General features: G+C 42.9%; 1 protein-coding gene across 1 annotated transcript in view; it reads left to right on the top strand.

Annotated features, from left to right (window-relative positions):
* Positions 1-14,741, top strand: part of ADAMTS6 (ADAM metallopeptidase with thrombospondin type 1 motif 6) — a 400,079-nt gene that overhangs the window by 238,731 nt on the left and 146,607 nt on the right. Inside the window, exon 12 of the mRNA XM_069749400.1 lies at positions 9,860-9,967. Coding sequence (XP_069605501.1) covers positions 9,860-9,967 — 108 coding nt within the window. The remainder of the gene's footprint in view (positions 1-9,859; positions 9,968-14,741) is intronic.

The raw sequence follows: 14,741 nt of genomic DNA, 5'->3' as shown, positions 1-14,741 counted from the left end.
ATAGAAAAAATAAACTATTAGGCTATGTGCACACGTTGCTGATTTTGCTGCGGATCCGTACAATGTAAACCTATGGAAACCGCAATCCCCAGTGCACATGCTGCTAAAAAAAACGCATGGAAACACTGCGGGTTACATTCCGCAGCGTATCAATTATTTGTGCGGATTCCGCTGCAGTTTACACCTGCTCCATAATAGGAATCCGCAGGTGTAAAACCGCAGGTGGAATCCACATAAAAAATGCGGTAAATCCGCAGGTAAAACGCAGTGCCTTCTACCTGCGGATTTCTGAAATCTGCTGCGGAAAAATCCGCAGAGCTCCTTACTAGGTGTGCACATAGCCTTATACAGTCTCGCCTTCCTCCGCTCCCTCACCGCATGGAGTCTTCTTCTAAAGCCAGCTTTTGCTGGTGTGATAAAAAGCTTCTTGTAATTTGCATTAAAAAAAACCTGCACGTGAACGTAAGCAAGAAGTGACACAAAGACCAAACGCTGATGATTGGGTCCAAACCACTGATAAAAAATCTGTCTTTTATGAGAAAATTACTGATATGTGAATGTGTCATTATAGTGGAATTATCCCTCAATATTTACTTAAATTTCTTCAATTTCCCTTCTTAAAAACAGTTATTTGGATTTTTTGGGTTCCTGTGCGCACCTTTTTTTTTTTTTTTTTTTTTTTTACAGTACGCAAGTTTTACTACTTGAAAATTTGATATTAATAAAAAATAAAGTTCTGCTCCTTGACCTTTGCTGGTCGACTTTCTGCAATTGCTCCCAGCTGTTTTATTGATAACAGCTGTTAAAAGATGTTACTGATAGGATAATGAGAATACAGCTGGTCGGGGAACACTCCTTTACTAGAACAAAGGCTACACTAAGTTGAGTATTTCCTTCAGGGCAGGAAAACTCCAGGCATTATAATTAACTTGTCCCAGACTTTCTTTTTTTTTTTTTTTTCATTTGTTTATAATTGACCAATATTCCGGCTGCCATCTTCCGCGCTGGGTAATAATCTCTGCCACTTTCATGTAACGTCAGGAGTCTCATGTATTTTCATTGGGCCCATAGTCATTTGAGCGTTATAATTACGGTGAATACTTTGTGCCGTGGCTGCGCGTTACTTGTGTATAATTGCTGTCGGTCTTGTCGGGGCATTTTTAAACACCTGGCAGACATTTTTTTGTTCAAAGTTGTTTCAGCCTCCTGCCTGGATGTTGAAAGAGTCGTCCCGTAAACTTCAGGAAGCAATTTGATTTATACTGTGCAATAATAGATTTTATGTCAACTGCCTGCTATTATTCTCATGTTTTATTAAACTGCCGAACAGTAAAACAAGCGACAAGTCAGTGTTGCCATTGGTGGAAATCCCGCATCGAAAAGGTACTTTGAATGGCGGAATAGATTGAAGGCATTTCTTTATGGCCACCAACAATGTTGTCGAGAACTACAGGTGGCTGAAAAATTCTACATAAATTTAGAGTAACTTTGGAAATACTTTGCCTTTTTTATGTTCTTTTGATCTTGGCTAACGTAATTATTTTTATCCATTTTTTTTTTTAGCGAAAACCTAAATTTTGAATTTCACTTGTTTCCCATTAATTGTGAACATGAGTTTTGCCTGAAATAAAAGTGCATCAAGGGCCATAGGCAAGATGAACTAGAATGTTAAGGGGCCCACTAGTAACATTCTGAGGGCCCACTCTTCAGCTCTTAAACTGCTATTTCCAGGCTGAGCACAGGTCTCCTGACCACATATATGACCATGAGGCTGATTAGTTAGGGTCAGGAAACTGGAAGCCGGCTGTTGCTGTGAGTATACGCAGTGTAGGCCTGGGGTGTTAGGGGCCCATCAGTAAACAACTCCATTATGTGGTTTGCTACTGATTTTTTTCATGTGATCTCAATTCATCGAAGCTTTTATGCATGAATGGTGTGAAGAGCTTTGAAAAGTTGCAAATCTTGGCACAAAATTTGATGCACTAAAATGTTGACTCTTGGAGTTCTCACGCCATTTTCCCAGAGGTCCAGCAAAGTGGGTAGGTCTGGGGCGGGATGGGTTCGTTGAATTCATGGCGTGTTGTGGCGTTCCTTACACTTGAAATCTTGCTCCATTCTTCCAACTAGAGTTAGATTTGTGGAGTCCATTGTCAGATGATCCTGATGAGCATGAGCAACTTACTGAAATCTGATGAATCGGGGCTTTTGTTTCTATATAGTACAGCAGATACTTTAAACAAAATGATGAGATGTTGCCTTTGTCTGTATATATTGCATCTAGTGTACTGTGCCAAGGACTGCTAATCTTGGGATGTGAGGGGGCCTGTCCTGCACAGGGACCCCCATCCCCCCCCAATCCCCCCCCCTCTCTTCCTCTTCCCCCTCCCCCCCCCAACCCCCCCCCCCCGGTGGATTTGCCTGTCCCATTGTTAGCTAATTTGAGCACGGCCATAAGTAGTTAATGTACCATGAAATAATACTACAACAAGATGATTGTGCGTGCATTGCCCTGATCGCAGCACAGTACAAGAGGTGGTGGTGCCATTTTCTCTGGTCTCACCAGTCTCTACCAGAGGTGAATATTGTAACAGCTTGTTAGAGCACATACCAGTGGTATTCAATCACAGGTGCTGGTGTATATCTCAGTGCACAGGCACAGTGTTCTGGTACATAAGTGCCTCTGAGGCTGCCATCACACTATCCGTATTTGGTCAGTATTTTACATCAGTGTTTGTAGCCAAAACCAGGAATGGAACAATTAGAGGAAAAGTATAATAGAAACATATGCACCACGTCTGCATTTATCACCCACTCCTGGTTTTGGCTGAGAAATACTGATGTAAAATACTGACCAAATACTGCTAGTGTGACGGCAGCCTATGGAATAAAAAAACAAAAAAAATAGAATTAATAAAAAAAATCACTAATAAAATCCCCACATATTTGGAATCCCCAATATTACTACATGTACCATAAATGCACTTATTTTTGGTCATCTGAAGAAAAAAAAAAACATGAGAAAATTGTGCATTTTTGGCTTGCCAAACCCACGCTCTTCCCCCCCCCCCCCCCCCCTTCAAAAAAAAAAAAAACTTAAGAAAATGCTCTGTTCAAAAAAGCATATTGTTTCTTTTTTGGCTAAAAAACAAAAATAGAAATGTAGAAAAGTTTTTTTCTGGAGTGGAAAGATGGAAAAGTTTTTGTGTGTTCTTAGAGAAAAAAGGCGTTCAATAGGCTTAGCGGGACTGGAGAGCCACTTTGAAGACAGATGTGATAGTCGTACATCACATAGCACATTTATTTCTATGGGCAATGAAATATTGCTTCCTTGCTGTATTTTGGTATTCCTAGTAAATGTTTTGAAAATCATCCCAAAGTTCTTTTCTGAAATCCCTGAACAATTAGATGAATTGTGTGAAATTTTTGTTCCTTGTTTTGTTTTGCCGTCCTGTAATAAAACTATAACTGCTCTACCGCCATCATACATTGCACTGTTTCCATTTTCATCAGAACTGTAAGGCTATATTCACACGTTGCGGTTTTTACCGCGGAACCGCAGCGATTTTGCCGCTGCGTGTCCGCAGCAGTTTCCATAGCGTTTACAGTAACATGTAAACCCTATGGAAACCGCAAACCGCTGTGCACATGCTGCGGGAAAAACCGCGCGGGAACGCAGCGGTTTACAACCCGCAGCATGTCACTTCTTTGTGCAGAATCGCTGCGATTCTGCACCCATAGGAATACATTGAACCGCTTACTTCCCGCATGGGGCTGTGCCCACGTTGCGGGAAGTAAGCGGATAATGTGCGGATGGTACCCGGGGTGGAGGAGAGGAGACTCTCCTCCAGGCCCCGGGAACCATATTTGTGGTTAAAAAAAAAAAATAATAAAAAATAAAAAATCATGTATACTCACCCTCTGAAGTCTCAGCGCTGCACGCGGCCGTCCGGTCAGAGTTGCTGTGCGACCAGGACCTTCGGTGACGTCGCGGTCACATGACCGTGACGTCACGAAGGGTCCTTCGCGCACAGCATCTTTGGAACCGGACCGCCGGGTGCAGCGTCGAGGAGATCCGGACATCAGAGGGTGAGTATATCGATTTTTATTATTTTTAACATTACTATTGATGCTGCATATTGCTGCATATGCAGCATCAATAGTATAGGCGGAAACCCGCAGCGGAAACCGCGAAACAAACCGCGATAAATCTGCAGGGAGAACCGCAGTTGTTTTGCCCTGCAGATTTATCAAATCCGCTGCGGGAGAACCCGCAGGGACAGGACGCAAAGTGTGAACATAGCCTAATGCTGTGTTACCCCCTACAGTGTCTACACAGTGTCTACAGGGCCTACACTGATTGAAGAGAAAGAAACTGTTCTTTTGGAAAGAAAAATAAATTATTGTATTTTGTCAAATCCATTACATTTGTAAAGTAAGGCTGGTTTCACATTTGCGTTTTTTGCCACTGCGTTTTTGCGCAAAAAAACACATGCGTTTTTTTTCCTATACTTAACATTAAAAACGCATGCGTTTTTTTGCATGTGTTTTGCCGCGTTTTGACAACGCATGCATCGTTTCTATGCATGCGTTTGGTTGCAGAAATGCAACATGTAGTAATTTCTATAGACCTATAAATTTCAGAGAGCATAATGCCCCATATCAGATAAATGTGACATGATCAATTTTAGGTGTAAAATCAATAGACTTTATTCACAAAAATACAAACAGGTAAAACAACACGTATTGAGGATAAGGTGTATGACAATAAAGGACATTCACACTGGAATGCGCACATAAAACAAAGTATAGGCGCAACGATAACACCGTATAGGGTGAATAATAAGTAGCATAAGGCTGGTAAAAAGTGCAAAAATTGTGTGCACATATGCAGGGTGGAGGCCAAAGACAAAAGGGTTAAATAGAACCAGTAACCCTATAGTAGGGATAAACCCTGTCCATATTAGCACCCACCCATATTGCAACCTGCCCAAATAGAATTCCACATTAAAGTTACAACCCTAGACCGTGCCTAGTGCTTACCCATGTGCCCAGACTCCTGTGTGGGATGTCCAACCGATAGCCCCGACGCGCGTTTCGCGTTTTTGGTGCTTCCTCAGGGGGCTGTGTTGCTACTGAAAGATGCCCGGTTTTTATATCATTCATGCAGCTGGAGCCGATAAGCCGCAGGAGTGTTGCTGCGCATTTGGGCGGATCGAACAGCCGGCATCACGCCACTTCCGGCTTTCCCAGCGGCGCCCAGAGGAGAAGGAAATCCCTCGTGACGTCACCATGTCTGGGCGTTGCTGTTACGGAAGCTTTATGGAGGCGTGGCACGGCTGAAGATCCACGGCGCATGCGCACCACTGCGGCGGCCATTTTGGAAAAGGGAAAACCTGACACCGCGAAAACACGGGTAACGTATAACAATCTAATATATAAAGCTGAATGTGTGTGTGTGTGTGTGTATGTATGTATGTATGTATGTATGTATGTATGTCCGGGATTGGCATCTGCACCGTCGCAGCTACAGCCACAAAATTTAGCAGTCACACGTCTGGACCCCGAGAGCGTCATAAGCTATGTTGTGAGGTGAAATTTTAACCCCGCGCGTTCCAATTCACCAAACAATTTTGCCCCTATCTACATAATGGGGAAAAAAGTGAAAGGAAAAGTGTTGGAGGCGTCGCAGCTACAGCCACAAAATTTTGCACAGTCACACGTCTGGACCCTGAGAGCATCATAGGCTATGTTGTGAGGTGAAATTTTAACCCCGCGCTTTCCAATTCACCAAACAATTTTGCTCCTATCTACATAATGGGGAAAAAGTGAAAGGAAAAGTGTTGGAGGCAAATTGACAGCTGCCAGATGTGAACAAGGGGGACTTAAAGATTGAGCGATGGCGCCAAAGAGTATTTACCGTACAGTTGCTAAGGTGGGGCCCTGACATGGGATACTCACCACACACGGGGATATGAACACATACACAAAATGCGCCACAAACTACCACGTGCTTGAACACATATACCGCCCTCAGGACACATTTCACCACACATACACCAACCTTGCCACATAAAAATCGAAACACAAAAGTCGCCGCTCAAAACTCGCCACGCACAAAACTCGTCACATACAAAAACTAGGCTCACGCAAAACTCGCCACAAGTGCAAAACTCACCTCATGGAAAACTCGCCACACGCAAAACTTGCACACGCAGAAAAATTGCCACATGCACAAAAGTTGCAACACACGCAAAAGTTGCCTCACACAAAACTTGCACATACTCAAAAGGCACCACACATAAAACTCGCCATGCGCAAAACTTGCTGCACACAACTTGCTACACTAACCTGTCACATGCAACTTGACACACAAAAAGTTGCTACACGCATGTTGCCACACAAAACTCATCTCACAAAAGTCGCTACATGCATGTCACCACACGCAACTCAACACACACAACTTGACAAACGAAACTCGCCCTAAAACACACACAAGTCTGGTATTATCCTTCAAAAATAAAAATCTGATTAATAAGCAGACAAACTACAAGAGCAACAAATGTACCATATAGGAAATATGGCAGCTGTCAGTCACATGACCTGTTTATTATATGTATGTGTGAGCTAATATATACTGCCAGGGGGAGGGCTTCCTGTTGGCTGGGGATTTTTCAGGCTGCCAATTTAGCTTACAAATACTGAGGTAAAAATACTTAGCAAATAACGTGTGAATGAGGTCTAATACAGGAGGAGATGACACACAGGTATATACTGTATACAGGGGAGATGACACACAGATATATACTATATACAAGAGAGATGACACACAGGTATATACTATATAGAGGAGATGACATACAGGTACATACTATATACAGGAGGAGATGACATACAGGTATATACTATATACAGGAGGAGATGACACACAGGTATATACTATATACAGGAGCAGATGACCTACAGGTATATACTATATACAGGAGGAGATGACATACAGGTATATACTATATACACGAGGAGATGACACACAGGCATATACTATATACAGGAGCAGATGACCTACAGGTATATACTATATACAGGAGGAGATGACACACAGATATATACTATATACAGGGGAGATGACACACAGGTATATACTATATACAGGAGGAGATGACATACAGGTATATACTATATATAAAAGGAGATGACATACAGGTATATACTATATATAAGGGAGATGACAAACATGTATATACTGAGGTGAAAATGAGAGGTGTGAGGTGAAAATGAAAAGGTGTGAGTGCAAAATGAGAGGAGTGAGGGAAAATAGTGGAGTGATCGGAAAATGACAGATGTGAGGTCGAAATGACAAGTGTTAGGGGGGAATGAGAGGATTGAGGGAGAAAATGAGAGGTGTGAGGGAGAAAATGAGAGATGTGAGGGGGAAAATGAAAGATGTGATTGGGAAAATGAGAGGCGTGATGGGAAAATAAGAGAAGTGAGGTGCTATAACTAACCACAGATATTTATTATGCCCAGGCAACGCCGGGCTCTTCAGCTAGTACAATAATAAAAGACAATGTCCAGCATGGCATTACACCCAAGTGAATGTAGACATCACTATTACTAGTGACAGATCAATCAAAGCTTGGTAAGATGTTCCAGGTTCCATCTATCCATCAACGTCCACATTTCATCATATAGGAGATGCCATATCAATAAGATAGTACTTCATATCTTCCAGATATTATATTCCAAAAGTAAATATATCAGCAACACAGCCGCCTGATCCAGACCAATTTGAATACGAATAGGTTCGCTATGAAGTGAATATGAAAAACAAATAACAAACTAAAAAAAGAAAAAGGGGAGAACAGAACAATAATTAAAAACACAATGACAATAAAAAAAATAATGAGAGAACAGCATAACAAAAAATAGAAAGAACAGCCCCGCGTCTATAGAAAAGGGAGAAAGGACACCTGCTCATTTAGGCCATTTGGGACCATAGTACCCAATGAAACGATCCATTGGCACTCCATTTGTGCCAAGGTCCGTTTAAGGTCACCCCCTCTACTACCAGCTTGGACCCTATCGATTCCGCGCACCTTGAAGGACGCCGGATTGCAGGCATGATATAGCCTGAAATGTCTCGGAATGGTGTTAAGTTCCGAGACATCAGGCACCTCCTTCGCCGCTATAATACCCATGACATGCTCACGGACCCTGACACGGAGTTCACGCGAAGTAAGGCCAACGTAAATCAAATTACACGCACAAGTGGCGTAATACACCACAAAAGTGGTGCTGCAAGATATATAGCTTGTGATTCGATAGTCCCTACCTCCCCCCGCCGCCGAAAAGTTAGTGGCTCTAATGATATTATTACAGGCCTTACATGAGCCGCATGGATAACACCCCCATCTCTGCGGTCCTGATCAGAAAATTCTGGACGGGGCGGGAGCATAGTGACTCCTCACCAACTGGTCTTTTAGACTTTTCCCCCTTCTCGCAGTAAGGAGGGGGCGATCAGGCAGAATCTTATTGAGGGTGGGTTCCGTTTTTAATATTGACCAGTGCCTCTGTAAGATCTCCCGAATATCATCCCACCTATTATTATAGGTGGAGATGAATCTCAATGGCTGAGCTCTTTTGACAGAAGCGAGTCTGGGAGGTCTACAGAGCAACTGATTTCTGGGCGAGCTCCTGGCACGTAAATAACCCTTTTTGATGACTCTATTACTATAGCCCCGATCCTGGAACCGTCCGGCAAGGTCCCGAGCCTGCCTCTCGAAGATCTCATCCGCAGAGCAAATCCTCTTCATTCTGATGAACTGACCCACTGGTACAGCCCGTATAGTGGACCGCGTGTGTGCCGAAGTGGAATGTAAGAGGGCATTGACCGACGTTTCCTTTCGGAAAACGTCGGTCTGTATCTCACCATCTTTGAACTTTGTTATTTTGATGTCTAAAAAATCTAGCGTCAAAAGTATTGCTGTCTATGTAAACGCATGCGTTTTTAAGCACATGCGTTTGCATGCGTTTTTAAACGCATGCGTTTTAATAGAAAAACACAAGAATACACACTGATAAGCCAACCCTAAGGGTTAGGGTTAGGATCCCTTAGGGTTAGGGTTAGGATCCCTTAGGGTTAGGGTTAGGGTTAGGATCCCTTAGGGTTTGGGTTAAGGTTAGGGTTAGGATCCCTTAGGGTTTGGGTTAGGGTTTGGGTTGGGGTAGGGTTAGGGTAGGGTTAGGGTTTGGGTTAGGATCCCTTAGGGTTAGGGTTAGGATCCCTTAGGGTTACGGTTAGGATCCCTAGGGTTACTAGGGATCCTAACCCTAGCTATTTCTGTTTATAGTGGGTTCTCTTGATGATTTTGATGATTGGCAGCTGTCACACACTTCTCATCATGCGTTTCAAAAACGCAAACGCAGGAAAAATGCATGTAAATGCATCAAAACACCGCGTTTGTATTAAAACATGCGAAAACGCATGCGTCTAAAAAAGCGCAGCGTTTAAACGTGTTTAAACGCGTTTTTTCACCAAATGCGTTTGCGTTTAAAACGCTGCGTTTTTAAACGCAAATGTGAAACCACCCTAATTAGGTGTCAAGTCTTGGAATAACCGAAACTGCTGTTACGTGTATTGCATGGGTGAACGAGGGTCACTCGGTCAGGATGAGAACCAAAGGACACTTTGTCACTTTTTTCAAGGTTCGATGACTTTTTAACATTCCATCCGAATTAATAAAGTTTGTTTGCACGTTAAATTGTAAACGGATTGTATTGTATTCATGTGACGGTTCTAGCCCCCCATATTCACCCTTTGTATCTATAATTCTGACCAACTTGCTTCTGCCTTCTTTCCTAGGAAGTGTGTAGAGAGCTCTGGTGTCTGAGCAAAAGTAACAGATGTGTAACTAACAGCATTCCTGCCGCGGAGGGGACTCTGTGTCAGACTGGGAGCATCGAAAAAGGGGCAAGTTTATGGTTATACATTTTATATATATTTCTCCCTCACTCCCTCATCCTGACTGATTGCTAGTACAGTTGTGTTATATCTATATAATATCTAATGAATTGGAAACACGTCCTGGAAAAATTAAACAGGTGCAGATTCCTGCAGTGCACTAGTGTACAAGCAACCATATACCGTACTCTGACGTTTATGAAAATGTAGAATTTTGGATTGCATTATTTTATTTATAAGCTTAAAAAGGTTCATAATGTATATTTTGATCAAACTGTATGAGCCCAGCAGTCAGCTATTTATGTGGCTCACAAAAATATTCACCCACTCGGCTTTTTACCTATTTTATTAAATTGTTTAAATATTTTTGTAATCCAATTTGTATGTGATGCATCGACACTATACAGTCTAAGTTTGAAAAGTGAATTGATAAAAATATAGGCATAAATTAAATTTATGGGATCAAGTAACTAAAAATTGGCATGTGCATATGTATTGCCCCCTTAAAAATTTCTGGTGCAAGCAATTACTGTCACGATCCATTTTTGGATTTGTGACCGCTCTGGCTCTCCTTTTTATTTAAAAGTTGTTTTTTGCTTTCGTGCCAGCAAGGGTTAATGTAATTTTTCCTTGCTCAAAGCTGCTGAGTTGCTAAGTCAACTGATGTGGGTGATGACCACTCCCACCATCCTTTAAATAGTCAAATGATGCATCAGCCAACTGTTGGTGATAGAGTTTTTATATAGATCAGACCTGGAGTGTGCAACTTTCTGGTGTCAGCGCTGAATAAGTTAATTCTGTGGAGTTCGGGGTCCTGTTTCCATGTCCTCGGTGGAGTGTAGCTTGGCAGCGGTGCCTGGAGCTAAGTTACTTGTGTATATTCCCTGTCTGTCTCGTGCTTGTCACTATTCCCTGTGTTTGTATCATCTGCAGTGGTGAGGCTAGTGTCCTTGCTGGCCAGTGCATTAGCCAGGGTTAAGTGAGTTGACAGCTAGGGACCAGGTTTGTGATGGCGGCGGGGAGAAGGACATACATAGGGCGTTAGGGGGGAGCTTAGGGATAGGGTACCGTCACACTATACGATTTACCTACGATCACGACCAGCGATACGACCTGGCCGTGATCGTAGGTAAATCGTAGTGTGGTCGCTGGGGAGCTGTCACACAGACAGCTCTCCAGCGACCAACGATGCCGAGGTCCCCGGGTAACCAGGGTAAACATCAGGTTACTAAGCGCAGGACCGCGCTTAGTAACCCGATGTTTACCCTGGTTACCAGCGTAAAAAAAAAAAAACAGCACATACTTACATTCCGGTGTCTGTCCCTTGCCGTCTTCTTCCCGCACTCGCTGACTGCCGGCCGTAAAGTGAAAGCACCGCACAGCGGTGACGTCACCGCTGTGCTCTGCTTTCACTTTACGGCCGGCAGTCAGTGAGTGCGGGAAGAAGACGGCTAGGGACCTGACGGACACCGGAATGTAAGTATGTGCTGTTTTTTTTTTTTTACAATTACGCTGGTAACCAGGGTAAACATCGGGTTACTAAGCGCGGCCCTGCGCTTAGTAACCCGATGTTTACCCTGGTTACAAGTGAACGCATCGCTAGATCGGTGTCACACACACCGATCTAGCGATGACAGCGGGAGATCCAGCGACGCAAGAAAGTTCCAAACGATCTGCTACGACGTACGATTCTCAGCAGGATCCCTGATCGCTGCTGCGTGTCAGACACAGCGATATCGTAACGATATCGCTGGAACGTCACGAATCGTACCGTCGTAGCGTTCGAAATGGCACCGTGTGACAGTACCCATAGGCACAGGCTGTTAGGAGGTGCCCCATCCCTTGTTCCCTATTAGTGCTTTCCTTCCCCTTTTCCCATCCCATTGTTGGTGTTTGCTGTGCCGTCCGCTGGACTGTTCCTTGTGGTCGTGACAATTACTTTAATAAATCACATGCTTCGTGAAAAGATTACACTCAGGTGGTCTTCCAAGTGTCACTTGTTGGTCAGTATATACACAGCTTTTCTAAAAGGCTACAGAGTCTGCAACATCACTAAGCAAGAGACACCACTAATCAAGCAACACCATGAAGACAATGAGATCTCCAAACAAGTCTGGGATAAAGTTGTTGAGAAGTACAAGTCATGATTGGGTTATACATTTAAAAAAGCAAAAATCCCAATCTCTGATGATCCCTCAGAGTACAATCAAATCCATTATCATCAAATGGAAGAACATAGTACCATAATTAACCTGCCAAGGGCTTCCCACCAAAACTCTCAGCCTGGGCAAAGAGTGCATTAATCAGAGAGGCAGCACATACACCAAAGGTAACTCAGATGGAGCTGAAGAGTTCTCAAAGACTGAAGTATCTATCCATATGACCACAATATACCATACACGCCATAGAGGGAGCCTTTATGGAAGAGTGGACAGAATAAAGGCTTTACTGCTCACAAAAATTGTAATACTTGTTTGGAGGAAGATGCTGTGGTGAGATGAGAGCAAAGGTTAACTTTTTGTCCACTAGGGTAAACGATATGTCTAAAGCCAAACCAAAACAGCTCATCACCCCAGGAACACCATCCCTACAGTGAAACATGCTGGTGGCAGCATCATGGTGTGGGGATGTTTTTCGGCAGCAAGGACAGGGAAAATGGCCAGAGTCAAGGGAATATGAATGGTGCAAAATACAGGAATATTATTGAGAAAAACCTGTTTCTGTCAGTGATTTAACACTGTGACAGAGGATCAGCTTCCAACAAGACAATGACCCAAAGCATACTGCTAAAGTAACACTCGAGTGGTTTAAGGGGAAATGTGTAAATGTTTTGTAGTGACCTAGTCAAAGTCCAAACGTTAATCTAATTTAGAATCTGTGGTTGGACTTGAAGATTGCTGTTCACCAGAGAAAACCATCTGACTTGAAGGAGCTGAAGCAGTTTTAGCAAAAAAATTAAGCAGGAACAGGCAAAAATCCCAGTGGCAAGATGTGGGAAGCTCATAGAGACTTATCCAGCGGTAATTGCTGCAAAAGGAAGCTCTTCAATGTACTGACTTTAGAGGGTGAAAAGTTATCCACACTAAAGTTTTCAGTTATTTTATCCTATTTGTTGTTTGCTTCACAATGAAAAGAAAATCAAATGATCAAAGTTGTAGGGATGATCTTGGCATGAACTGATGCACACCCTCCAAAAAAAAAAAAAAATCAGGTTGTGAGTTAGCAAAACACGAAAAACGCCAAGGTGGATTGGGGTGTAAATACTTTCACAAGGCACTATATCTATGTATCTGAAGATTCAGTTTGCAACTAAAGGGGCAGCACAGTGGCTCAGTGGCTAGCACTGTTCCTATGCTGCACTGGAGTCCTGGGTTCAGATCCCACAAAGTACAACATCTACAAGGAGTTTGTATTTTCTCGCCGTGTTTGTGTAGATTTCCTCTGGGTTCTCCATTTTCCTCGCACACCTCAGACATTCTGATAGGGAATTTAGACTGTGAACTCCAATGGGGACAGTGATGATAATGTGTGTAAAGTGCTGCAGAATATGATGGCGCTCTAGAAGTGAGGATAATAAGTAATAAAATAAATAATAATAAGTTTGTTTTTTGCATACCGGTGGTGCAGATAGTGGGAATAGATGCAGAGCTGCCATAAAGCCAGACCATGAGGCTAGTGCAAGGTCTTTGGAGAGAAAGCTGGAACCCGTCACTCATTGGTTTTATCCCCGTGGCTGCACCAGGCAGGGCCTCTCTATCTAAATTAAATGAAGTGATAGAGGTTGGAGAGGAAATAATAGTTCCTTCAGTCAAGGAGTGGTAAAACGTGTCACCATAATTCAATTCCCAGTCCGATATGCTGTGGGCAGTCTTTTCATTTTATGCCACTGACTGGAGCTGTGCATAGCACGGTACAGCTGTTTCTCATACCTGCTTACATAATATAGTATTTCTATTTATCTATGTATATGTACAGTCTTCTGCCAATTTTCTGTAAGTATAAGGGCTTTTGCATAGCGCTATACTACATGCTTGTGTTGTGACCGTGACACATGCAGCTGATTATTATTATTATTATTATTTATTGTTATAGCGCCATTTGTTCCATGGCGCTTTACATGTGAGGAGGGTATACATAAAAACAAGTACAATAATCTTAAACAATACAAGTCATAACTGGTACAGGAGGAATGAGGACCCTGCCCGCGAAGGCTCACAATCTACAAGGGATGGGTGAGAATACAGTAGGTGATTAGCCGGCGAACTCTGTTGTGAGTTCTGTTTTTGGGCTCCCTCTGGTGGTTACTGATGGTACTGGGTGATTTGTGTTCTGCTGTCTCTGGTGTCCACCTGTTCTATTAGGATTTGGGAGTTTCCTATTTAACCGGGCTTTCTTGTCATTTCCCCGCTGGCTATCAAGGTTATCAGAGTGTTTTGTTACCTCAGCTTCTGGCTTCAGTAATCTTCAGGACAAGCTAAGTTTTTGATTTTCTTGTTCCATGTTTTGCTCTATTTTTGTCTTGTCCAGCTTGCATATAATTGTTTCTTTGCTGCTGGTTGCTCTAGCGGGCTGTAATTGCTCCTCATGTTCCATGAGTTGGAACATGAGTTCAAGTAATTACAGGATGGTTTTTTGAAGGGTTTTTTGCTGACCGCGCAGTTTACTTTTGTATCTTCTGCTATCTAGTTTTAGCGGGCCTCATTTTGCTGAATCTGTTTTCATACTGTGTATGTGCCTTCCTCTCATTTCACCGTCATTATATGTGGGGGGCTGCTATTTCTGT

The sequence above is a fragment of the Ranitomeya imitator genome, chromosome 1 (assembly GCF_032444005.1).
Source record: "Ranitomeya imitator isolate aRanImi1 chromosome 1, aRanImi1.pri, whole genome shotgun sequence".
In the NCBI taxonomy this organism is placed as follows: domain Eukaryota; kingdom Metazoa; phylum Chordata; class Amphibia; order Anura; family Dendrobatidae; genus Ranitomeya; species Ranitomeya imitator.
This window is presented reverse-complemented; position numbering and strand designations above follow the sequence as displayed.